Source organism: Sciurus carolinensis, chromosome 1, assembly GCF_902686445.1.
Source record: "Sciurus carolinensis chromosome 1, mSciCar1.2, whole genome shotgun sequence".
NCBI lineage: Eukaryota > Metazoa > Chordata > Mammalia > Rodentia > Sciuridae > Sciurus > Sciurus carolinensis.
The window spans coordinates 112,416,757-112,442,273 of record NC_062213.1 but is presented as its reverse complement, the minus strand read 5'-3'; the positions used below and the strand labels follow the sequence as shown (position 1 = coordinate 112,442,273).

The window sequence follows — 25,517 nt, the reverse complement described above, 5'->3', positions numbered from 1 at the left end:
TAGTCTGGGACATAGCAGAGGGAAAAGAGGAAACATTGGAGCCGCACAGTGGGGCTCTGTTATTGTTGTTATGGGTTTTGTTTTGTTTTGTTTTGGGGTTTTAATTATTTATTTTGCAGTGCTAGGGGTCAAACCTAGGGCCTTACACATGTCAGGCAAGTGCTTTATCACTGAGCTATACCCCCAACCCCACACAATAGTTACTAAACTTTTTGTCTCTTATATTCACATTCCAGTGACTATAGTCAACCTTATGTCAGTGGATGGGAAATACACAATCATAAGGAGAAGGCTTCTAGGACAGGGTAATTAATACTTTTGAACAAATAATATTTACTGCAGTGGGATAGTATACTATGAGAAAGTTATAGTTCAGGTGTAGGATGCTTGTTGGTAATTAACACAGCAATATAATCCTTGAGCAGCACTAAAAGAAGTAGATTGACCAGAGCTGAATCTCAGTCCATGTTCAGGCTGCAGCTGCTGTTGGTGATGGGTTATGTTCAGAAAAGTGAATGATTGTGGAAGGAAATGCAAGGTAGTTTTTCATAATTCATTATTTAACTTATACTATTTTTTACTTGCCAGCTTTCACACCCAGTATGCTATCATAAATTATTAGGGATTACTATCATTATTTATTAATCCTAAAGCATAGGTTTAATGGGGATTCCTCAGTACTAATTAGGAAGCTACTGCTTTTTTGTCTTCAAATAGCATAATAATAACAAGCCTGCAATCCAGTTCTTTCTATATCAGTAAATGTTTTAGTCAAATGAATGAATGTGTCTAAGGATTCATTGTGTTTATGGTAAGACTTGTTTCTGACACAGTAGCTTGTCATTTTGGAAAATATTTATCTTAAAGGTATGGAAAGTCTAAAGAATCAAAGACATATATAAACTGTGGGAAATTTCTAGGTTATTCTCTAATGGGTTAAGATTTTTAATCTTTGGTGTGTAGGCAAATTTTGGCTTTGTTGTATTTCTTTCTACCAGGTATTAGATTTTTATTTTAGTTTGACTACCTCAGATTCCTTCATCTGTTGCACAGGTAGTGAAAAGCAAACTGTACAATCTCTTTATGAAACAAGAATTGAAGGAGAGAGGTAGTCTAAGCAGGAAAGGAGAGTGAGAAAAGAAATAAAGGATGAAATCAAGATGACATGATTTGATTGAGGTAAAGACACAGTTGTTTCAGGAAACAGCATGGTTAGTGCAAGTATTTTTTCTTTAATGTCTCAAATCACAGCTGCATTCCTTTTTTTTTTTCTTTTTGTGTTTTTCTTGATACATTTTTAAAATCAAGTCTCTAGATTGACAGTGTAACCTTTTTTTGACTTAACTTAGGTGTATACACTTGATGTACCAGATGCATTCTATTACTGTTATAGTCCAGACCCTGGCAATGCCAATGGAAAAGATGCCATTATGGAAGCAATGGCTGAGCAGATAGTTACAGTATGTGCCACTTTGGATGAAAATCCTGGAGTACGATATAAAAGGTAAGACATAATAGTGTTTGCACGTTTTATGCTTCTCTTTGCTGTCCAGTGTAGAGGCAAGGGAAATCTCTGTGGTTTTTGTATTATTTTGCAAAATATAATTTTCTTGTACAGTTAGCATCTCTGCATATAGGAGATCTAAAATTTAAGGCTTAAATTTCAGTAATAGCCTCTGTTACTGAATTTTAGAGCTTAAAGTTGGTACTATTTATAGACATGGATTTTCATTGGTTTAAGGAATGCTTGGAGGAAATGTCTTTATTATGTAGGGAATACAGACTTACATTTAATGTTTCATCATTTTTACTATTTGAGAATTTTTTTAAAGGTAAGGCTTAATTTTCATGCTGTATAACTATATTCTCCTTTTTGAAAGTGATTTTTACTGTTAAGTATTGTAATTATATGTATATAGCTTGATAGTTCATTCCAAAATGATTGTTCCCATTTAACCCTACTAAGATAAAAAATAGAACATAAACAGCATCGTAGAAGCCTTCCTCATGATCCCTCTCAGTCACTACCCCCTGTTCTTCCCAGAGATGACCTCTGTCCAACTGGTAACATATATATAGTTTACTTTTACCTGATTTCAAACTGATATAAATGGAATCATGTTTTTTTTTTTTTAAAGTTCTTTATTCAACATTATTTTTTAACTCATCCATGTTGCTGAGTGTCACCAGACAATTTGGGTTTTATTTCTGTTGTTGTCATTGTTGTTGTTTGTACTGGGTATTGAACCTAGGGGTGCTTAACCATTGAGCCTCATCCCCAGCCCTTTTTGTTTTTTATTTTGAGGCAGGGTCTTGCTAAGTTGCTCAGGGCCTCACTAAGTTGTTGAGGCTGGCTTTGAATTTACAATCCTCTTGCCTCAGCCTCCCAAGCTGCTGGGATTATAGGCATGTGCCACTGTACCTGGCATAAATCACTTTTTATATAGGCTGCTTTGCTTATTTTAAAAGTCTAAAACCTAAAGGTTTAGCGGGGTGCAGTGGCACATGACTGTAATCCCAGCAACTCAGAAGATTTAGGGAGAAGGATTGTATGTTGAAGACCAGCCTGAGCAACTTAACAAGAACTTGTCTTGAAAAATAAAAAAGACTGGAGAGGTAGTTCAGTGGTAGAGCACCCATAGGTTTAATCCTCAGTACCAAAAATAAAGTAAAGTAAATAAAATATAAAAAGGGCTGAAAATACAGCTCAGAGGTAGAGTACTCCTGGGTTCAATCTTCAATACCCCCCAAAAAATAAAAAATTGAGAATGAATGAAATGTCCATCTTTGGGGGAATGAATATACAGAATCCAGTGTAATCATATGATGGAATACTAAATGATATAAAGTGAACAAATATGGTATATGTGTCAACAGAGATCTCAGACACATATGCATACACACATGCACACGCACACGCACACGCACACACAGACCAGAAATGACAAAGAATTCACCGAAATTTGTGGTAATGGTTCCCTTGAGTGTTGGGGTAGAGCGCCAAGGGAGAGAACTGATTAGGACTTGGGTGGGGGATAGAGGGAACTGCAACTTATATGTAATATTTTTTCCCTTTATATTGAAAAAAAAATCTGAGGCATAGATGATAAGGTTTGCATTTGCATTCCAGATATAGTATGTAACATGTTTGATTTATTATCTGAACTTTTCCAAGCTTATAAAATTTTTCATTTTATAAATAAGTTGCTTGTTTCATTTTAGAATTCAACTTTTTTTTTATTGGTTAGAATTCAGCTTTTTGATTTTTAAAATATGTCCTGAAAGAAAAACAATTGTTTGAACATTCTTTTCCAATTCTAGTAAACCTCTAGATAATGCCAGTAAACTTGCACATCTGGTTGAGAAAAAACTTGAAGACTACTACAAGATTGATGAAAAGAGCCTGATAAAGGTAATATATAAAAGGCAAATAGTGCCTATACATAAAATCTGTATTATTTCTTTATAAGCCAAAACAGCTTGTTCATTCATTTTCTAATATTGATTTGGGAACCATTAATCCAATACTGATTAAAGAATCATTTGCAGAGAGAGTAATGGTATCCCAGTGTGGTTTAAAGGAGAAGATAGGGGCTTTGAAGTCAGGACTATGTCCATACCTTGGATTTGCTATTTAACTCTTAGCTAATTTGGGCAAATTATGTAACTTCTCTGTACCTAAGTTTTCTTTGCTATAAAATAAAAATTAAGAGAATACCTATTTTGTAAGTTAGAGAATTAAACAAGGTAATACATATAAAGTAATGCTTGCCACTGAGTTAATATTTAATAAATGTAGGAATTTTGCTGTTATGGGCTCTGTGACCTTGAGGGTTTTTTTTTTTTTTTTTAATGAACAAATGAGATAATAATTACCTTGTTTGGTTGATATAAGGATTACGTTAACATATAAGTATTCAGCACATAAGGTAGTTTAATAAATAGCAGTTGTTATCTTAAAAAGATAACATACTGAACATAATGTAATCAAGGCTGGGGATGTAGGTCAGTTGGGAGTCTCTTGCCTAACATGTGTGAGGCTCTGGGTTTGATCCCCAGCACTGCAAAAAAATAAAAATAAATAAATGTAATTAAAGACTAAAGTTGGAACCTGGGGAATACCAGTGTAGGTGTGGTTAAAGAGTAAAGAACTTGAGGAAACTGACAGAGGTGCTAGAGACTTGGGAAGCCATATTTAATAGCTATAGAATGAAAGAAAGGAATTGTCCATAGTTTAGGAGAGGAGATAGGCTTGGAAACCACCAGTTGCTGTGCTATATAATAAGCGGAATGAGAGAAGTATATATAGAGTACAGTGGGAGCATGGACTGGGACTTACCTTATTCTCAACTGGAATCTTGGAAGGCATTCTAGAAGAAGAAGCCCTTCAGCTTCAAGAATGAGTATACCATAATAAAGGAGGAAGTCTTTTGCATGAATTTCTTGCAAGGAACAGGATTCCTTGGGTTGAGGCATAGAGAAAAAAGGCAAAATTAACAACTTAACAACTTGACTGGAATAGAGGATATAAATTTAGGTATTGTGTTAGCTGCTTTTAAAAGTTTTTGGTTTGGAGATCCAGTGAAAGCTGTTATTCTGATTGTAGTGAAGATAGAATGACTTCATATAAATAGTATACAAATAATTGCTGAATGAAGAGATACAAAATGTATTAGCAAATCTATCTGTTTAATCTTTCACAATTTCAGTGAAAAAGGACAGATTTATCCACAAAAAACAAATTTGTCCTTTCCATTCTTTCTGTCTAGGAAATTACACTCTTCAAATGTTTGATACCTTTCATTCAAGAACCTGATATGGGGCCAGGATTGTGGCTCAGTGGTAGATCTCTTGCCTAACATTTGTGAGGTACTGAGCTCGATTCTCAGCACCACATACAAATAAATAAGTAAAGATTCATCAATAACTAATAGAAATATATTTTTTAAAAAGTTAAAAAATTGTCACCTCCTTTTTGAAACCTTTCCTGACTTTTCATGCCAAGTGATACTTCCCCCTATATACTGTCCTAAGTCCTAAACCCTGATATAGCACTAAGATCGTATTGTCTTTTTCTGATTAACCTTTCCAGGGACTCATAGCTCACATATATTGAGAACTTAATAATTGCCAGGGACTGTGCTAAGTATTTCGTGGTATTACTATGTTTGATCGTCAGAAAAATCTTATAAGGCAAATGTTCTGTGATAATATTTTGTTTTATAAAAAGAGTAGGCTAAGAAATTTATTCAGGGTCATAACATCAAGAAAGTGATCAAGGTTAATTCAAACCCAGATCTGATTCCAAAGGTTGTTCTCTTAAATATTATACATTACTGTCTCAAAGTTTACTAAAAGAGTGTATTAGTCACCTTTTTGTCACTGTGACCAAAATACTTGACAAAAACAACTGAAAGGAGGAAAAGCTTATTTTGGCCCACAGTTTCAGAAGTCTCAGTTTATGACCAGCCCATTGCTTTTGTGACTGAAGTAATGTGAAGAAAAACAGAAAGGCACAGTGAAGAAAAGCTGCTCAGCTGATAGCAGCCAGGCATCAGAGAGAGAGGAAGGGGCCAGGGACTAGATAAACGCAGGACACTGCCCCAGTGATCCTACTTTCTCCACCTACATCCCACCTCCCAATAGTTTATTCAACTGTCAGTGTATTCATTCATCAAATTGTGGAGCCAGGACCCTTCATCACCTAAAAGCCCCATCTCTGAACCTTTCTGCCTTAGGAACCATTTTTTTCAACACCTGAGTTTTGGGGGGGATATTCCAGATGATAAACCATAACAAGGAGTGAACTGTTAATTTAAATATATTTATTAAAGTTTAACCCATATGATTTACTTCTGCCTAATATATGTAAATAAATAGAAAATGTTTATCTAATGAGTTGTAGTTACCTGTTATTGCTTTGAATAATAAGCCAAAGAATTTACTACTTTAAAAAATGACATATGAACAATACTATCAATAAATTTTCCCAATACTTATTTGCCATTTAGTGATCAGTGCTGTTTGTGAATTAACAATAAAAGTTTGTGATTTATCATCTTAGTTGGCACCAATATAATCTTTTAAATAGCATAATGATTAAGAGCACGAGCATTGGAATGGAACTGACTTGGGTTTGAAACTCCATTGTATGATTTGGGCAAATTACTTAATTTCAAGCCTTAATGCCCACATTGTCAAGTGGAGATAATGTTACCTGTCTGACAGGGTTGTTGCTGTAAGAACCTGAAATAATTTATATATTAAATGAAATAATGTATATATTTCTTGTTTAGCAAAAATGTCAAATACAAAAGCTCAAATAGTAGCTACTATTCATAATTTACATCAGTTTTAGTGTTTACCAAGTTGAATTCTTAAGAAAATAGGTTTAGTGCAAGTTAAATATTACTTTTTTAAAAGAAATTTTGAAAATATTAAAAGTAGTATTTTAATCTAAATATGAATATGTATTTTTCCCCTAGTGTACCACTCAGGTTTTTATTTGTTTTACTATAACTTCACATTCTTAGAGGAAATTAACCATTTGTTTTGTTTTATTGTATGTTTTTGATGGGGGAGAGGATCAGAACTTAGGAAAAGTCTGCTTTTATTTTCTAAGTATATTAAAAATGTGTTCACATAGAAATTGAAATCTCTTAAGATAAATTTATCTTGTTATTCTAGGGTAAAACTCATTCCCAGCTCTTAATAATTGATCGTGGCTTTGATCCTGTGTCCACTGTCCTGCATGAACTGACCTTTCAGGCAATGGCATATGATCTACTACCAATTGAGAATGATACATACAAGCAAGTATAATTGAAGGGCATATAAAGGGTGTATACAAGTAGGATAGAATAATAAGCATTTAATGATTTATGTAGGATCAGAAATCTGAAAAACTTGTAACCTTTCTTCTTCAGAGACTACTCTTACACCTATAATCATAATCTTTATAAAACATATTGACTTTGTCAGTTAATGTACAATTTGACTGCTTTGAAACTTTTTGAATGTGTTTGCCTCCTTAACTAGTCTACAGCAAAACTGCATTTAAACATGTGGAATTTGGACTTTTTCACTTGTGTTAAAAGTAAACCATCACGCTCACTATTATATTTTTTGAAGTGGAAATGGTATTCAAAATGGTTAGGCAGTGATTATTCTGGATCATACACCCAAAAGTGTCTTGTCAATATAATGTATTTAAAAAGATTAAGATACTAGAAAACAAAGTAGGATGACTATTAAGAATAGGTGAGGGGAGGGGTGGAGGCAAGGGGAAGGAAAGATGGTGGAATGAGACAAACATCATTACCCTATGTACGTGTATGATTACATGAATGGTGTGACTCTTCATCATGTACAACCAATGAAAAGTTGTACTCCATTTGTGTACAATGAATCAAAATGCATTCTGCTGTCATATATAACTAAATAGAACAATTTTAAAAACATAGGAAAAAACATAGGCATTTAACCTTAATCTTAATTTATTTAATCTTGATACAAGCATATTTTCCTTAAAAATAGTGTCATTTAAAAAGCTAATGAAGTTGAAATAGTCTTTCTGTCAAGCAATGGTTTTATTTATCCTCCAATATCATTTGTGGGTATGTATTTGTATGCATTAATTATATGTTTTTTTCAAATTGACATTTTCAGCTAAGATTTACTATTTGAGTACAGTAGTAAAAATGGAAATTAGTTTTCTGAAATTTTATGCTTAAATTAATTTTGTAGTTTTATTAAAAAAGTACAAATAACTTTCCTCCTAGTACCAGGGATTGAACCCAGGGCCTTTTGCATGAAAGGCAAGCACTCTACCACTAAACTACATCCCCAATCCTCTACAAATAGTCTTTGATAATTATAGTACTTAATGATTTTTCTTAAACATGTATTGTTAAAATGATTTTGTTATTTTCTGTCGTATTTTAATTTGCATTCTGGTCACATCCTGATTTCTGAGTTTTTCTGTGTGATTTGTTAATGTTAGTTAAAACAGAAAAATCAACATGGCTCTTTTTCTAATATGAAAGTCATTTTTAGCTATTTATTTAGAATTTTCTGAAGGAGTATTATTTACCTCTATTTTTCTTCTACATCTATAAACTACTCAAGAGATTTAACCATAAATTAATAAACTGATGGATAATAAAAAAATTTGATATACATAAATAATACAGACATAAATTATAACCTTGCATTTAAAATAGGTTTAGTTTTTTTTAAGACATTACACCACCTTTCCCTGAATCAAAAAAAATTCACAGATTAGCATAAACTCCTTGCACTCTGTCATAATTTGATTGATTGATTGATTAGAGTACCAGGTATTGAACCCAGGGGCACTCAACCACTGAGTTACATCCCCAGCCCTTTTTATTTTTTATTTTAAGACAGAGTCTTGCTAAGGTGCCCAGACTTGATTGGGATTTGTGATCTTCCTGTCTTAGTCCCCTGTGGACCTGGGTTTACAGGTGTGTGCCATCACACCAGCTGATCCTGCCCCTTTTATTTCATATATTTTTTATTTTTGAGACAGGGTTTTGGTAAGTTGCTGAGACTGTACTTGAACTTGATATCCTCCTGCCTCAGCCTCCCCAAGTAGCTGGGATTATAGGTGGATACCACAGTTCCCAGCATTTTTTTTTTTAACATAGGCAGTGGTTTATTACTAAAAATAAAAAATATTTCAGTTAACCTCTGTGTTGCTAAATCCAAAAGTCAGTTTTCACAGTTTCCTTCCTAATTACTCCATTCTCAGTGTTGTAATGTTCTAGTGCTCAGTTATAGTTACTTAGGCCGAGCCAGATGTTGTGGTACATTCCCGTAATCCCAGTGGCTAGAGAGGCTGAGGCAGAAGGATCTCAAGTTCAAAGCCAGGCACTAAGCAACTCAGTGAGACCCTGTCTCTAAATAAAATACAAAATAGGCTGAGGATGTGGCTCAGTGGTTGAGTGCCACTGAGTTCAATCCCTGGTACCACCCCCACCCCCAAAAAAAGTACTTAAGCCAAAAATTTCAGTCATCTCTCTCCTGTCTTAACAGTTAGTCAAGTTTAAAAACATTGGATTCATTGGCAAATCTTTATGGCTACATTTTTAAAATCTATCCGAAATTAAAGCTAGTTCAAGTCAATATAATTTTTCATATTGTTTATTGAAGTGTGCTTCTAAATGGTCTCTGTTGCTTCTTCAGCCCATCTTCAGTCTCCCTTCAATGCAATGTTAAAAAAAAAAAATCTTGGTAATACCTAGGTCAGTTTGTATCAGATCACTTCTCAAAACCTTTCAATGACTTCCCAGCTCATAGTAAAAGCAGAGCCCTTGCAGTGGTCTTCAAGACCATCATCTATGCTCTTCTTCCATTATTATTTGATCTTATTGCCTGCTACTTCCCCCATGTTCACCTCCTTGCTGATCCGCCACCCAAGTTTTGATGGAAACAAAATAATCAGGAAATTCCGAGTATCTAGATCCTGTTCATCTTGGTCACCTCTTTAAATTTACTCTTAAGGGATTTCATTATCTTTGAGTGTTGCCAGGCTTGCTGCTAGATTAATTTTTGTAAATCACTTAAAAGTCAAAGGTATTATTTAAGTACAAAGTGGTATTTTAAATGACAAAAGTGCTTCCTATCCTTAATGCTGTCTTGTAATAAAGCACAGCCATTTTTATCTTTGGGCATCTATAATTAAGACCACACAGGTGAATGACTTTGTAGGTAGGACCTATAATTTTTTGACTTACGGAAATTATTATATTCTTATAGCAGACAGTTACAGGAATTATTTGCAGTCAGAGCTAGGAAAACTCAATTATTGTCCTTTCTGATCTTGGCTGAGGAAATTGACAGTCCCAAGGACAATTGAATCTTCTCTAGTTCCACAAATGGAAAGGTGATATCTGGAATAAAAAGGGAGGAATTTCCTTAGGAATTCCCCTAAGGAAACTATTATGAATCTCATTTTGAGTATTCCATGAGCCCCTTGAATTGCTGATCACTTAAATAGAACTCATTAAAACTATCACAGTGTTTTTATGACTACATTAGTCTTTCACTTCTTTTCCCATTCATTAAAGGAGATATAAATTATAGAGTTGTAGAAGAATAAAGAAACAGATAATAGATGTTTTTGATTTTTTTTTTGAAGTGCTGGGGTATGAACCCAGGGCCTTGTGCTTGCAAGGCAAGCACTCTACCAACTGAACTATATCCCTAGCCCTGACATTTCTGTTCTTAATGACTATTTGATAGTTGTGCTGTGATCTGTTAACACTGTTTTAAGCAATTGGAACACAAATGGTTAGTATATTCAGACTTATTCTTAAAGTTTATAGGACATTGAATTTTTGCTTTCTAAGATACCATTTTGCCAAACTTTTTAAACCTAACATTTAAGAATAAAAATATCTTGCTAGGCATAGCAGTCTGAATTTTAATGTAGGCATAGCAGTATGGCTGCATGTAGTGGCATACCTGTAATTCCAATGACTCAGGAGGCTGAGGCAGGAGGATCACAAGTTTGAGGCCAGCCTCAGCAACTTAGTGATGCCCTGTCTCAAAATAAAAAACAGAAAGAACTGGAGATGTTGCTCCATGGAAGTACCCCTGGGTTTAATCCCTAGTCCAAAAAAAAAAAAAAAAAAAAAAAGATAGCAATGTGCCTTTAATTTTGAGTAGGTATTCACTATCCTCCTTAAAGAGTGGACTGAGTATATGTACTTTTCAGTTTTTCAAAAGTATTTTTCATAAAAATGTTTCTTCCACTTTTGGGGAAAAAAAATCCAAAAGTTTTTGCATTTGTGTACTTGCAGATATAAAACAGATGGAAAAGAAAAGGAGGCAATCCTTGAAGAAGATGATGACCTCTGGGTCAGAATTCGACATCGACATATTGCAGTTGTGCTAGAGTATGTGAGCCCATTTTAATTTTAATTCCATATTTCTTAGGTATTCAATATGTTGTAAATATTATAACTTTAAAATAGTTCTGTAAAAATATTCCACCTGAGAAATTTAAAGAATTCCCTCACAATTTTACAGGGAAATTCCAAAGCTTATGAAGGAAATTTCATCAACAAAAAAAGCAACAGAAGGAAAGGTAAGAAGCATATTTAACTTTTTTAAAATAATGGTAAAGGTGAGTTTTAAACTTTGTGTTGAATTTTTATTTATTTAATTTTTCATTTGGGGAACATTCTAACTGAAGTAGAGAAAATAAACTCCTATGTACCCATGTCTTATAAAAAATTAGCAGCATTTTGTCTGTCTTGCTTCATTAAAGTTGATTTTTAAAAGGTGACATAGTCAACTTCTGCGTACTCTTGGGATTTTTATACTGAAGTATTTACATAAAAGTAAAGCACACACACTTTTTTTTTTCTTTTTTTTTTTTCTTTTGGAACTGGAGACTAAACCCAGGGGCACTTAATCACAGAGCCATGTCCCCAGCCCTTTTTATATTTTATTTTGAGACAGGATGTCACTAAGTTGCTAGGGCCTCACTAAGTTGCTGAGGCTGACTTTGAACTCATGATCCTCCTGTCTCAACCTTCCTGAGATTACCAGCGTGCACCACTGTGCCCAACAAGCACACAAATCTTAATGTATACTGGATAACTTTTTACTGATGCACCTACAAAACTACCACCTAAATCTAGATTAAAAACATTTCCATCTTTCTAAAAGTTCCCTCCGCCCTCCCCTAGTCAGCACTCTGCCAGAGGTAAACTATTCTGATTTCTGTCACCATAGATTAGTTTTGCCTTTACTTGAATTTCATATATTATGGAATCTATGGTATATGATATTTTTTGCTTAGCTTCTTTGACTTAACATGGCATTTTTGTTATTTATACATGTTAACATCTTTCAGTACTTTTTTCATTTATGTGTAGTAATAATACCATTTTTATAAATACACAAACATGCTTTGCTTAACAAAGGGATACATTCTTTGTGTGTGTGTGATACTGGGGCTTGAACCTCTGGGCACTCTCACCACTAGGTACAAGTCCTATACATAAATCTTGTCATGAACAGAAGTTCTTAACTTAAATTTTTTTTTATCAATTTTTCTTTCATAGGGCTTTTGTGTCCTATATAAGAAGTCTTTGCTTATCCCAAGGTCATTAATAAATTCATCTGTGTTTTCTTCTAGAAGGTCGATCATTTTAGCTTTTACAAATCTGTAAGTTACTCAAAGTAATTTTGTTGTGTGTGAAGTGTAAGGGTCTAGGTTCATTTTATTTCTATATAAACATCCAATTACTCAAGCACTATTTATTGAAAACACTACCCTTTCACTATTGAATGACTCTAATGAATTTGTTATTAATCAAGTGACCATAAATGCATGGGTCTATTTCTGATCTCCAGTTCTTTTCCTTGATCAGTTTGTCTTTGTGCCAGTATTGTGCTGTCAGTGTATTTTATATTAGTTTTGAAATTTGATAGTGAAAATCTTTCAACTTTATCAAGATCATTTTAGTTATTTTGTGACTTCAGCATTTTTATGTAAATTTTAGATTCTGCTTGACAGTATCCACAAAAACATTTCACTGAAATTTTTATTAAATTACATGAATTTGTACACCTATCTGGGAAGAACTGACAGAAATATCAAGTCTTCTTACCCATTAAAATGGAGTATAGCTCCCCTCATGTGACTCTTTAATTTCTCTTAGCATTGTTTTATAATTTTAAGTCTAGAGGTATTATGCATTTTTGGTTATTCCTACATATTTGATTTTTTTGATGTTACTGTAAATGATAATTTTTTAAATTCTATTTTGTTCTGTTAATATATAAAATATGTGATTTTGTATATTGACCTTGAATTCCATGATCTTTCTAAATTTATTTTTTAATTCTAATACTTTGTAGATTCAGTTCTTTAATAGATACAGTAATATCATCTGTGAATAAAGAAAATTGAGTTTCTTCCTTTCCAGATAATCTTTATATACATTAAACAATTTTTCTTAGTAGTTAGTATCTCCTGCCTCTCTGGCTCAGACCTCTACTATAAAGTGGAATAGAACTGGATATATTGTCTCATTCCCAGCTTAGGGGAAATGTGCCCATGTTTCATCATTGAATATTATGTTAGTTTTAGGTGATTTTGGTTAAATCCTTTATGAGACAAAGGAACTTCTTTTGTATTCTTAGTTTGCCTGCAGGTTTCTTTTTAAAAATTTTTCTTCCCCTTTTTTGTTTTTTTAATTGGTGCATTGTGAGTTGTATATAGGGTGGGATTTGTATACTGGACAATTTTTTACTGATGCATCTACAAAACTACCACCTAAATCAAGATTAAAAACATTTCCATGCATATCATGTAACAATATAATTTGGCCAATATCCCTCCCTAGCACTTTCCCCCACCCTTCCCTCCTTCCACCCCGAGTCCCTTTCTCCATTCTATGGATCTCTTTGCTTTTCATGTGATCACCTCCCTCCTTTCTTTTCCTTTTTCCTCTCTGTCTTCCACATATGAGAGAAAACATGCGACCCTTGACCTTCTGAGTTTGGCTTATTTTGCTTAACATAATGGTCTCAAATTTCTATCCATTTTCTGCCTACAAGATTTTAAATGTATGTATATGTTTGTCTGTGTGTGTTCTGTTGGAGATAGAACCCATGACCTCTCACCTTCTAGGCAAGCTCTCTACCACTGAGCTACATGTTGTTTTTCTTTTAATAAGGAAACATTGTTGGATTGATTCTATTGCTTTCTCTTTTCTTTTTTTAAAATTTGTAATGGGGATTGAACTCAGCAGTACTCAACCACTGATCTATATCCCTAGCTCATTTTTTACATTTTTTTAGAGACGGTCTCACCAAGTTGCTTAGTGCCTTGCTAAGTTGCTGAGACTGGCTTTGAACTTGCGATCCTCTTGCCTCTGCTTCACAAGCCTCTGGGATTACAGGTGTGTGTGCTACACACACCTCAAATGATTTCTTTTTCTTTTTCATTTTTTTTTTTAGTAAAATCTTTTTTATTTTTACAGACTTGCATTTTGATTCATTGTATACGAATGGGGTACAACTTTTCATTTTGATGATTGTACAATGTAGATTCACACCCTTCATGTAATCATACATATATATAGGGTAATACTGTTTCATTCTGCTATCTTTCTGTCCTCCACCCCCTTCCACCCCTTTTTCCTCTACACCATCCAAAGTTCCTTCATTCTTCTCTTCCCCCCACCACCCCCACTCCTTATATATGGTCATGCACTTATCAGAGAAAACATTCAGCCTTTGGTTTTTTGGGCTTGGCCTATTTCACTTAGCGTGATATTTTCCAACTTCATCCATTTACCAGCAAATGCCATAATTTTATTCTTCTTTATGACTGAGTAATATTCCATTGTGTATATATACCACAGTTTCTTTATCCATTCATCAATTGAAGGGCATCTAGGTTGGTTCCACAATCTAGCTATTGTGAATTTAGCTGCTATGAACATTGATGTGGCTGCATCACTGTAGTATGCTGATTTTAAGTCCTTTGGGTATAAACCAAGAAGTGGGATAGCCGGGTCAAATGGTGGGTCCATTCCAAGCTTTCTAAGAAATCTCCATACTGCTTTCCAGAGTGGCTGCACCAATTTGCAACTCCACCAGCAATGTATGAGTGTGCCTTTTTCCCCACATCCACACCAACACTTATTATTGCTTGTGTTCTTAATAATAGTCATTCTGATTGGAGTGAGATGAAATCTTAAGGTGGTTTTAATTTGTATTTCTGTAATTACTAGGGTTGATGAGCACTTTTTCATATATTTGTTCATCACCTGCATATCTTCTTCTGTGAAGTGTCTGCCCGTTTCCTTAGCCCATTTATTAATTGAGTTCTTTGTATTTTGGGTGTAAAGTTTTTTAAGTTCTTTATAAATTTTGTAGATGAGTGCTCTGTCTGAAGTGTGTGGAAAAGATTTTTCTCCCACTCTGTAGGCTCTCTTTTCATATTATTGATTGTTTCCTGTGCCGCGAAAAAATTTTTTAGTTTGAATCTATCCCATTTATTGATTCTTGCTTTTATTTCTTACGCTATGGGGGTCTTGTTAAGGAAGTCTAGTCCTAAACCAATGTGATGGAGATTCGGGCCTACATTTTCTTCTATTTGGTGAAGGGTCTTAGGTCTAATTCCTAGATCCTTGATCCATTTTGAGTTGATTTTTGTACAGGGTGACATGGTTTCTCCTTTGATTGTTTTTTTCTTTAAGGTAGTTCCCCCCTTTGCTGACGTACATTGTTGTTTTTCATTTCCTGCTCATGGAATATTTTGTTGAGAATATTCTGTAGTGCACACTTTCTATTTGTGAATTCTTTTAACTTTTGTTTATCATGGAAGGATTTTATTTTGTCTTCAAATCTGAAGGTTAGTTTAGCTGGTTATAGGATTCTTGCTTGGCAACCCTGTTCTTTCAGAGCTTGACATGTGTTGTTCCAGGCCCTTCTAGATTTTAGAGTCTGGGCTGAGAGATATGCTGATACTGTATTGGTTTCCCCCTATATGTAATCTGATGCTTTTCTCTCACAGACATCAATATCCTATCTTTATTTTGTATGTTAGGCATTTTCATTATAATGTGTCTTGTTGTGGACCTGTTGTGATTTTGTGCATTTGGTGTTCATAAGCCTCTTGTATTTGATTTTCCATTTCATTCTTCGGGTTTGGGAAATTTTCTGCTATTATTTCATTGAATAAGTTGTTCATTCCTTTGGTTTGTATCTCTGTGCCTTCCTCAATCCCAATAATTCTTAAATTTGATCTTTTCATGATGTCCCATAGTTCTTGGAAGTTCTCTTCATGATTTCTTACATCTTCTCTGTTTGGGCCACTTTATTTTCAAGATTAAATATTTTGTCTTCATTGTTTGAGGTTCTGTCTTCCAAGTGGTCTAGTCTGTGGGTAATGCTTTCCATTGAATTTTTTATTTGGTTTATTGTTTCCTTTTTTTTTTTTTTTTTTGAGAATCTCTTTGTTGAAATGATCTTTTGTTTCCTGCAGTTGCTCTTTCAACTGCTTATTGGTGTGATCACTCATTGCCTTCATTTGCTCTCTTAATCTCATCCTTTGCTTCTGGAATCATTTTAATTATGTATAATCTGAACTCCTTTTCTGACATTTTTTCTACCATACTGTCAGTGGATTCTATTAATATAGAATCTAGGTTTATTTGGATCATTTTCTTCCCTTGTTTTTTCATGTCGTTCATGTATCTTCCCCTCTAGCATTGCAAATCTGGGGTATTGTAGTTTCCCCCCTATAGGCTTATAGTGACCCTATAGGTTTCCAAAACCTTTTCTTTAAGGGGGAGATCAATATCAGCAGTGCCCAGTTCAGACAGTATGCAACTTGAAACCAAATAGCCCTTATGGAGACGTGAACAATATTGTCATAATAAACAGAATGAGTTCAATTATTATCTTCAGTACAACAAAGAGATTTGCAATGAGGTCTCAGTTTCTAATGGAGGACAAAGAGGATGCGGAGAGGTGTAGGATGTAGGTGTTAATGGGATAAGAAAAGAATATATAGAAGTCCTAGATCATAGAAACAGTGAGCGTGTAATCAAAAGAAGTTGGTTGTTAGCATGTGAAAAGGGAGAAAGAGACTCTGAGGGAACAGGTAAACAAAAGGAAAATAGAGCAAGAAAAGTAAAGAAATAAAAACTTAAAATTTTTCAATAAGGAGAAAAAAGAAAATCTATACTATAACAGTCATATAGTATTCAAACCTCCCAGTCTTCAGTAGCCTGATGTATGATAGGTATCTGACAATGAGCTTCCAGTCTCCAGCAGGAGTCTCAGGATGAGTTTTGCCCCACTTAAAGATCGGAGCTATGGGCTTCCAGGATTATCCAAGATGGCTTTCTGGCTTCCAAATGTGTTGGCAAATGGGGAGTGCAGCTTGGGGTGTGGGTGTGGCTGGCTGGAGGTCCTAAAGGCAGGGTGCGGTTGGTCGGGCAGGGGTCCTGGAGGTGGGGTGGGTCGGTCTTGTTGCCGGATCCTGGAGATGGGGTGCAGTCAGTCTTGGGGGTCCAGGCAGTGGGTAGCAGTCAGTCGGTCTGAGGACCCCAGAGGCGGGGAGTGGTCTGTGGGACTTGTGGGATCCTGGAGATGGGGCTCAGTCAGTCCAGCCAGGGGTCCTACAGGTCCTGGCTGTTGTCTCAAAATGGTGGCAGCCACATGTAACCAAACCTGCAGGTACTGTGACAGTGAACTTCCAGGCAACAGCAGGCAGCTGGCACTCCACTGCAGTCAGTCTGCTGGCTGCTGTCAAACAATCAGCAGGTGAACCTTGGGCCGTGGATGATGGGTAGGTGAAAGGCAGGGGATGGACAGGCAAGAGGCAGACAAATGGCAGTTGGTAGGTGCCAGACAGTGAGAAATCTGCCCTCAAAAAGTAGTCGATATGCTGGCAGACTGCAGGTGATCACAGTAGACAAATGGGGTGAACAGCAGAGGATCGATAAGCAGCAAAAACTGCCTCACAAAGGAAACAGATAACCTCTGCTTGAAACCTAAGTTCTGGAGGGACAAGGAATGCAGCCTCCCTCTAGTCTGCCATCTTGGATCTCTCAAGTGCTTTTTTAATATTGTATTTTTAATTCTTTGTTCTATTATTGGGGTGAATTGCATTTATTTAAAAATAAAGGTTTTCTAACATTAAACAATCTGGGCCTTTCTAAAATATGCTCACTCGGTCACAATGCATTATCCTTTTTCTGTATTGCTGGATGGATTCTACATACTAATATTTTGCTGAAGATGTCTGCCTCCATGGTTTTTTTTTTTTTTTCCCCTGGTAGGGCACAGTGGCATATGCCTGTAATCCCAGTGACTCAGGAGGCTGAGGCAGAAGGATCACGTTCTTTTTTTATGAAGTTTTTATTACTTCGTCATGTTATCTCCAATATAATAAACACTTTTGTTTTTACCTTTTAGTATCCTTCTTTCTTTGTTGTTTTTGTTGTTATTCTTTGTACTGGGCATAGAATCCGGGGGACATAACCACCAAGCCACATCCCCAGCCCTTTTTATTTTGAGATAGAGTCTCACTAAAATGCTGAGGCTGTCATTGAAATTTCGATCTTCCTGCCTCTGCCTCCCACGTCTCTGGGATTACAGGCATGAACCACTGTGCCCAGCTAGTATTCTTTTTTAGTTATTGTACTAGGTATTTAAAAATATATTGCTATTTTATTACAGTTTTCTTTGCAGTATCCTTTTTCCATGTCCTACATAATTCAGAAACCTTGTAATAGTTTAGCTCCATTTTTCTCTTTCCTTTTTTGTGCTATCATCTCATGTATTTTACTTAAGCATGTGTTATAAACTCAATATGCTGTTTTTTGTTTTAAATACTCAGTAGACTTTTATATTACCCACATATATATCCAGACTGGTGCTGTTTATTCTCTATTGCTCTCTAGTTTTTTCTTCTTCTGGGCTGGGTTAAATTCTCTCAACATTCTTTTTTATCTAAGGACATCTTTGTTTTGCAAGTCTTTCGTATACTTTTGCTGGATTTAGAATTTATAGTTGGGAAGTTTGTCCCCCTTTCCCCTTTTCAGCAATTTAATAATTTCAATATATTACCTCTGGCTACCACAATTTCTTTTAAAGAAGTCAGCTGTCATGTATCATTCTTTTCTCTCTGAATAGAGTACCTTTAGTAATATTTTCTTTTTCTTTGATTTTTAGCAGTTTGACCATGATAATACTTTTCTTTCTATGTATGGTTTTCTTACTATTTATCCTCCCTAGGATTTGCTGAGTTTCTATAATCACTGGTTTGATAACTTTACTCATGTTTGTAAAATTCATGGCCATTAGTTCCTCACATCTTGATTTGTCCCATTATCTCCCCTCTATTTCTGGGACTGAAGCACATGTATTCTAGGTCTTTTAACTATATTCTACATATATTGCATTCTGTTCTTTTTTCTGTTTTCCTATTTTTTTGTTTTTTTAAAATTTGATTTGGGTTTGTGGTGCTAAGGATTGAACCCTGGGCCTCCCACAGGCTAAGCATGCACTTTTCCTCTGCACTATAGTCCCAGTCCTACATCCTGTGTAATAGAATATTGTCCATTAATCTATTTTCTGTTAACCTCAGTAATTCCCTCCTGTCTTCTCTTAGGTCCAGTTTGCTATTATTAAACCTAGTGAATGAATTGTATTTGTTGTAAATAAATGCATTGTATTCTTTGTTTAATTGAGTATTAATATAGAATTTATTCACATAGTATACAGTTATGAGTTTTGACAAATGCATACTCTTATGTAACTACTATCACAGTCAAGATATTAGAATAGCTCCATCATCCCCCCAAGTCCCCTCATGCCCTTTGTAGACAGTCTTTGAACTCATCTTCCCCATTTGCTGGTAACCACTGTGTCTGTTTTGTTTTTGTTTTGTTTTAGTTATAGATGGACATAATGCCTTTATTTTATTTATTTTTATGTGGTGCTGAGGATTGAACCCAATGCCTCACATGTGCTAGGCAAGCACTCTATCACTGAGTACAACCCCAGACCTGATCTGTTTCTTATCTCTATAGTTTTACCTTTTCCAAGTTGTCATATAACTGAAATAGCATACTATGATTTTTTTTCATTTAGTATAATGCACTTAAGATTTATCTATGTTGCATGTAATGGGAGAGTCATTACTTTGTATTCCTGAGTAGTATTCCCCATTGTATGGATGTTTATCTGTTCACCAGTTTTAGAATATTTGAGTTTTCTTCCCCAAGTTGTTGGAAATCATGAATAAAACTGCTTTAAACATTGTTTTTTCCCCACCAGACATTCACATCTGTGAACAGATACTTTCATTCTCTTGGGTAAATACTTACAAGTAGGATTGCTTTGTCATATGGTACACATATGCTGAAGTTCATAAGAAACTTCCAAGTTTTTTTTCCAAAGATCCTATACCATTTTGGAGTCCCACCAGCTGGGTATGAATATCATTCATTGTGTTTTCAATTTAAAGTCTTATATTTAGTTTTAGAATATCCATTGAATTTTTAAGAAATAAATTCTAATTCTGTCGAAATATTCTTTTGATCTATGTAGTCCATCTTTTCCTTTCTTTGATATTAACATGGTTACTTTGAAATCTTTGTTAATTCCAATATCTGGATCCTCTTGGGACACTTTTGAGTATGTGGGAGTTTCCAAGTCATTTTATTCTGAATTTGGTGATTGTTTTTTGAACCAATAAATGTTGTCAAAATAATGTAAAAATAGCTACCATTTTCCTTCTCTCTCTTTCCTCCGTCCATTTCTCCCTCCTCCTACTCCCAAGTGAGCAACCTCACTCAGGGATTCTCCCTGTAGATTTGAGTCATTTCCAAGGAATTCAGCTGGGATGGGGAAAGCCTCTGAGATCTAAAGGTGAATGGTATAGTGTTTGGGGGAAGATATAGCACCTGGGACAAGTGTCTACCCCAAAGAAACAGTTGTCTGAAATGTTCACAGTTCTGTTCTTTAGCCTCAAATAATATCTGTTCCAAGAAAAAAATTACAAAATATCCATCCCTTTGTTTCTTTCTCTTCCCCCTTCCATTATTCTTAAACTGCCCATCCAAGATTAAATATTGGCTTTAGGGCAGCGCTCATGTATGAGGTCAGCAACACTGAGAGGCATCTGCTTAAGAGGTGTCCTAGAATGTCATGAGGTCTCAAAGAGGTTCCTCTTGTTATGTTAATAGCCACATCCTTACTGCCAAATCATACAACAAAACGAATTTTGTGGCTATAGTTCTCCCTGTTGGTGAGAGTCATAGTTGATGACTAAAGAAAACTAATGCATGTCAGCAGTAACCAATATTCTGTTAGAGCCTTAAATGGAACTCCCTCATAATTACATCTCGTTCTTGAGTTTTATCTTCTTGCATGGCAGAGATAGTGAAGTCTTGGGCATGTATCTTTTTAGTGAGCAATCAACCTTCCTTCAGATGTTGATGAAGATGCCTGCCTGAGGGATGGTCAGAGTTTCATACAAGTCACATACTGTACAGCTTTCACTTCTCTCATTCTGTGTTGATGAATTGGCAGACACCCTCCAGGGTAAACTTTTCCTTTTGACAGGAATCTGAATGGGGTTCCTCATGAATTTCTTGGTCACCTCAAGCACTTCAGAAGGCATCGTAGCTCACACCAAAACTACTTGGGCATTGCTATTGAGCTTCTGGAATTTGTCATAGATACAATCCTTGAATTACAACTTTTACCATTTCATCAGCTTCGTCCAATACAAACATAGCAATGGGGAGCCAGGTATCTCTGATTAAGCATATTGCACAGTCAGGGGTACCCATGATGATATGGGTACCTTCCATCTGTAGTTTCTGTACCTCAACACATATATTGATAACTCCTGTGCAGATGTGATCAAAGGTATCCATACAGCCAAGGCCACCCATGTCTCCTTATCCAATTCTTGAGTGGATCCAGGACCACAGCCTCTGTAGCCTTTAGATCTAATTCAGTCTGTTACAGAATCAATATGACAAATGTCATTTTTCTAGTCCCAGAATGATCTTGAACATTCTCATTACACATCATGTTAAAACTTTTAATATAAGGAATAAGAGCTTGCTATTGTATTTCAGAGAACTTTTCAAAGCCATTGGTATTGATTCCATGAAAGTGGGACTCTTGAGAGTTGTGTCATCAAAGTTGTCAACAGTCTTCATTCCAGTTAGTTTTGATGATGCCTTCAGGCTTTTGTTAGGAATCATGATTTGCAGACATGAGCCTTAGGAATTAATTGACTTTTTTATCACTTGAGTATTGACCACTTTCCTTTTCTACCTATTAATTTTTAATTGTATGTTAAATATTGTGGATAATACATTGCAGAGGCTCTAGATTGTGTTTCTGCAGAGAGTGTTTAGCTTTGTTCTGGCAGTTAGTTAACTTGCTGAAGAATAACCTTGACTATATTAAGACTTTGTGTTAGATGGTGTTTATGATGACTGTATATCACTTTTGCACTTAGTCCTGAGTCATAGACTAAGGACTAAATGTTAGGGGTGTTCAGTTAGGTCTCTACTTTGGATCTGAGAATGTTAACATTTTCTTAGCACTAAGACCCCTCCAGATCTCTGTGCAGTAGTTAAACCAGTAGTTGTTCTCCACTAGGCTTTTGAGAGTTCTGCCCTGTGTGTGTGCAGATTAGAGGCCCAGAGGCAACCATGCTGTACATTTCTGGGTTATATTCTAGCTGGTTCCTTTCTCTCTAGCACCCTGCTCCCCAAATCCTACCTCAGCAGCTTCAAACACTGATCTCTTTTTTCTTTGCCCAGAGAGATAATTGTCTTCTTCTTCTCAGAGTTTACCTACTTTACTTTCAGTGTGGTTTGAAAAACATCTCCAGGGAGAAAGCAGGATGAATGCAAGGATCTTCATGCTTTCCTTCACTCAGAACTGTTTTTTAATACATTGCCTGAAAGTTCTTGTTTTATTTATTTGTCCATTTTAATTTTGTTTGTGGGGGGAGAGTAATTTTGATATCATCTACTTTGTTGTGAATGAAAATAAAAGCTTCATAAATTTTTTTTAAAAAATTTTGCCATATTGGGCTGGGGTTCTGACTCAGTGGAAGCACACTCACCTAGCATTCGATCCTGAGCACCACATGAAAAATAAAGGTATTGTGTTCACCTACAACTAAAAAATGTTTTAAAAAAATTTTTGCCAAATGTAGCCAAGTGTGGTTATGTACGCCTGTAATCCCAGCAACTGGGAGGCTAAGACAGGAGGATTGCAAGTTTGAGACCAGCCTCAGCAACTTAGCAAGACCTTAAGCAACTTGGCGAGACCCTGTCTCAAAAAATAAAAAAGGCTGGGGTTGTGATTCAGTGGTAAAGCACCCCTGGATTATCCTCAGTACCCAAATGTAAATAAATAAATAAATAAAAATTTGCCAAATGTTTAGTAAATTAACTAAATTTGATAATACTTAATACTCCAGAATTAAAAAGTTATAACATAGAGTAAATTAATCATAGGTTTACTTAAAATGTTTTTTATTTTTCTTAGACATCACTTAGTGCTCTTACCCAACTGATGAAAAAGATGCCCCACTTCCGTAAACAGATTACAAAGGTAAGCAATGCTATCTGTAAGGTACTTTATTATTATCAGTTTATTGATCTATCCAATCCTTTAGTTAAGTTTAGCTGTGAGTTTCACTTCTTGTGCATTGTCCTGTAAAACTTTAAGTGTGAAATATCCCAATAACTAAGCTTCCCAGTAACATTTCTACGTATGTTATTTAGATTCATTCAAATCTAGCATAAACTTTTTGTCTTTATCTTGAACTGCTAAACAGAATAATTTTTAGTAATTGTCAACCTCATAGGAATTCAGCAGTAGATTGACCAGTGTTTGTCATTCTACATGTTACTGTACATTAGTAGTTATATATTAGTAGATTAAGGAGGTTTTAAGGGATCTGATAGACTTTTTTTTTTTTTCTTTCTTTCTTTTTGCTATTCTAGGTCTTTTTCCAAATCACTGTCAGAATAATTTTTATACATTTTTATCATGTTGTACCCCAGTCAAGAACTGTTGGTCTTTAGGATCTCACTATATTATTTTCTCACCTTATGTTTTGTTATTCTCAAATTCATCACAAATTCAGCACTTACATTCTGATTTTTGTTGGTTATCCCGCTTTGTTCCCCCCAAATATCCAGTTATCAATCTTGCTTTCACTTTCTGTGTAAAATCATAATGTAAGGTAGCTAGGCAGGCATTATCCCCATTGTGCAGACAGGAAATCTGAGGTTAAGAAGAGGTGGCAGCAGTGGGCTGTGGGGTGGAAGTATTGGGCTTAAAGCCAAAACAGCATGACGGTAAGGTGCTATACCTCCCTGAGCCATAGAGGACCTCACCAGACACTGACTGCATAGGAGCTGGTTGGGGATCATGGCCATGCTGTGCTCTGCACACAAGGCCAGGCACTGGCAGGGAGTATACAGGCCACGCACAGGTGGCACAGTGCTTGCACATTGCAGCAGAAGTCCATATGCAGCATTTGCAGCATGTACCAGAGCTCCCCCATGGCCTGATTATCCCCTATTGATCACATTAATTTTTACTTTTCTTAAGCTGTTTCCCTTGCTTATAGTTTACCTTCTTTCACAAAAGCCCTTGGTTTTCTTCATTTCTTTTAATATTACCATTTACATAAAAATAATTAAAATACTTTAAATGATTGATTTCCTCTGTTTTTCAGCAAGTTGTCCATCTTAATTTAGCAGAAGATTGCATGAATAAGTTCAAGCTTAATATAGAAAAGCTCTGCAAAACCGAACAGGTATGAGTAAAATCAGAAATACTTATGTTAATAAATTTCCAGACTTAGGAGGACACCAGCATAGGCATGTTAATACATCATTCCCCACTAGGGTTAGTCAACTTCCTGTTACTACAAGTAATACCTGATACAATCAGCTTATAAGGAGAAAAGGGTTATTTTGCTTCAGAGTTTTGGTTTGTTGATCAAAACTGGGTTTTACACATGTACAGCTCAGTTTTGTAGGTTTCAGTACATGATCAGTTTACCTTGTTGCTTTTAGTCCTGTGGTAAAGGCAGCACATGGCATTAGTGCATGTCAGAGCAAAACTGCAGCTGTATTGCAACCAAAAATCAAATGAGAGAGAAAAAAGAAGCCATCCCTTTCAAGGACATACTCGCAGTGACCTGAACTCCCACTAGGCCCCACTTAAAGTTTCTACTGCTTCCCAGTAGTGCCATGCTGGAGGTATCTTAGTAAGCAGTCCTTCCTAATCTGTTATTATGTATTTTTGGTTGAATGGAATGATATAAGTTTTTGGAGCATTACTTCTGGATAGCGTTATTGGCAGGACTTTCTCATGGAGTGCAGCATTGAATGTTGCACCCTGCAGAGCCCTGCATAGGCTCATTTTACTTGTTTTAAGAAGCTTGCATAATAATGTTTCAACTGTTCAGATCATTGTACTCTTTGTAGAAACAATGCAAGCTGAATAAAATATTAAGTATTCTAATAGCCACATTAAAAAGAGAAAAAGAAAGTACAATTAATTTTCAAAATATATTTGACTTAACCTGACATATCCAAAAATATTTCAACATATAAACATAAAAATTATTAATGAAATATTTTACTTTCTTTCACACCAATTATTCAAAATCTGGTATTTTTCACCCACAGCATAACTTAATTCAGATTGACCACAGGTCAAGTGCTTAGTAGTCACATGTGGCTGGTGGGTACTCTATTGGATAGCATTGGATTAGATCAATGATTTTTCTCTGATTTATTTTTTGACCTTTTGCATTTTGTAAAATAGTTTACAATTTGTAAAATAATGTCCACATTTTCCTGTGAAATGCGTGTGTAAGTGTTCTGTTAAAATTTGATGACTTCATAATAGGTATTTTTAACTAAAAAATTAATTTGGATTGGAGACCACTGACT

The 25,517-nt window shown here is 35.4% G+C and overlaps 1 protein-coding gene and 1 pseudogene across 1 annotated transcript in view; one reads left to right on the top strand and one right to left on the bottom strand.

Annotated features, from left to right (window-relative positions):
- Nucleotides 1-25,517, top strand: part of Stxbp3 (syntaxin binding protein 3) — a 63,010-nt gene that overhangs the window by 26,483 nt on the left and 11,010 nt on the right. Inside the window, exons 7-13 of the mRNA XM_047517949.1 lie at nucleotides 1,350-1,504; nucleotides 3,322-3,412; nucleotides 6,688-6,812; nucleotides 10,827-10,922; nucleotides 11,056-11,113; nucleotides 23,089-23,154; nucleotides 24,290-24,370. Coding sequence (XP_047373905.1) covers nucleotides 1,350-1,504; nucleotides 3,322-3,412; nucleotides 6,688-6,812; nucleotides 10,827-10,922; nucleotides 11,056-11,113; nucleotides 23,089-23,154; nucleotides 24,290-24,370 — 672 coding nt within the window. The remainder of the gene's footprint in view (nucleotides 1-1,349; nucleotides 1,505-3,321; nucleotides 3,413-6,687; nucleotides 6,813-10,826; nucleotides 10,923-11,055; nucleotides 11,114-23,088; nucleotides 23,155-24,289; nucleotides 24,371-25,517) is intronic.
- Nucleotides 20,773-22,667, bottom strand: LOC124989002 (eukaryotic initiation factor 4A-I-like; annotated as a pseudogene).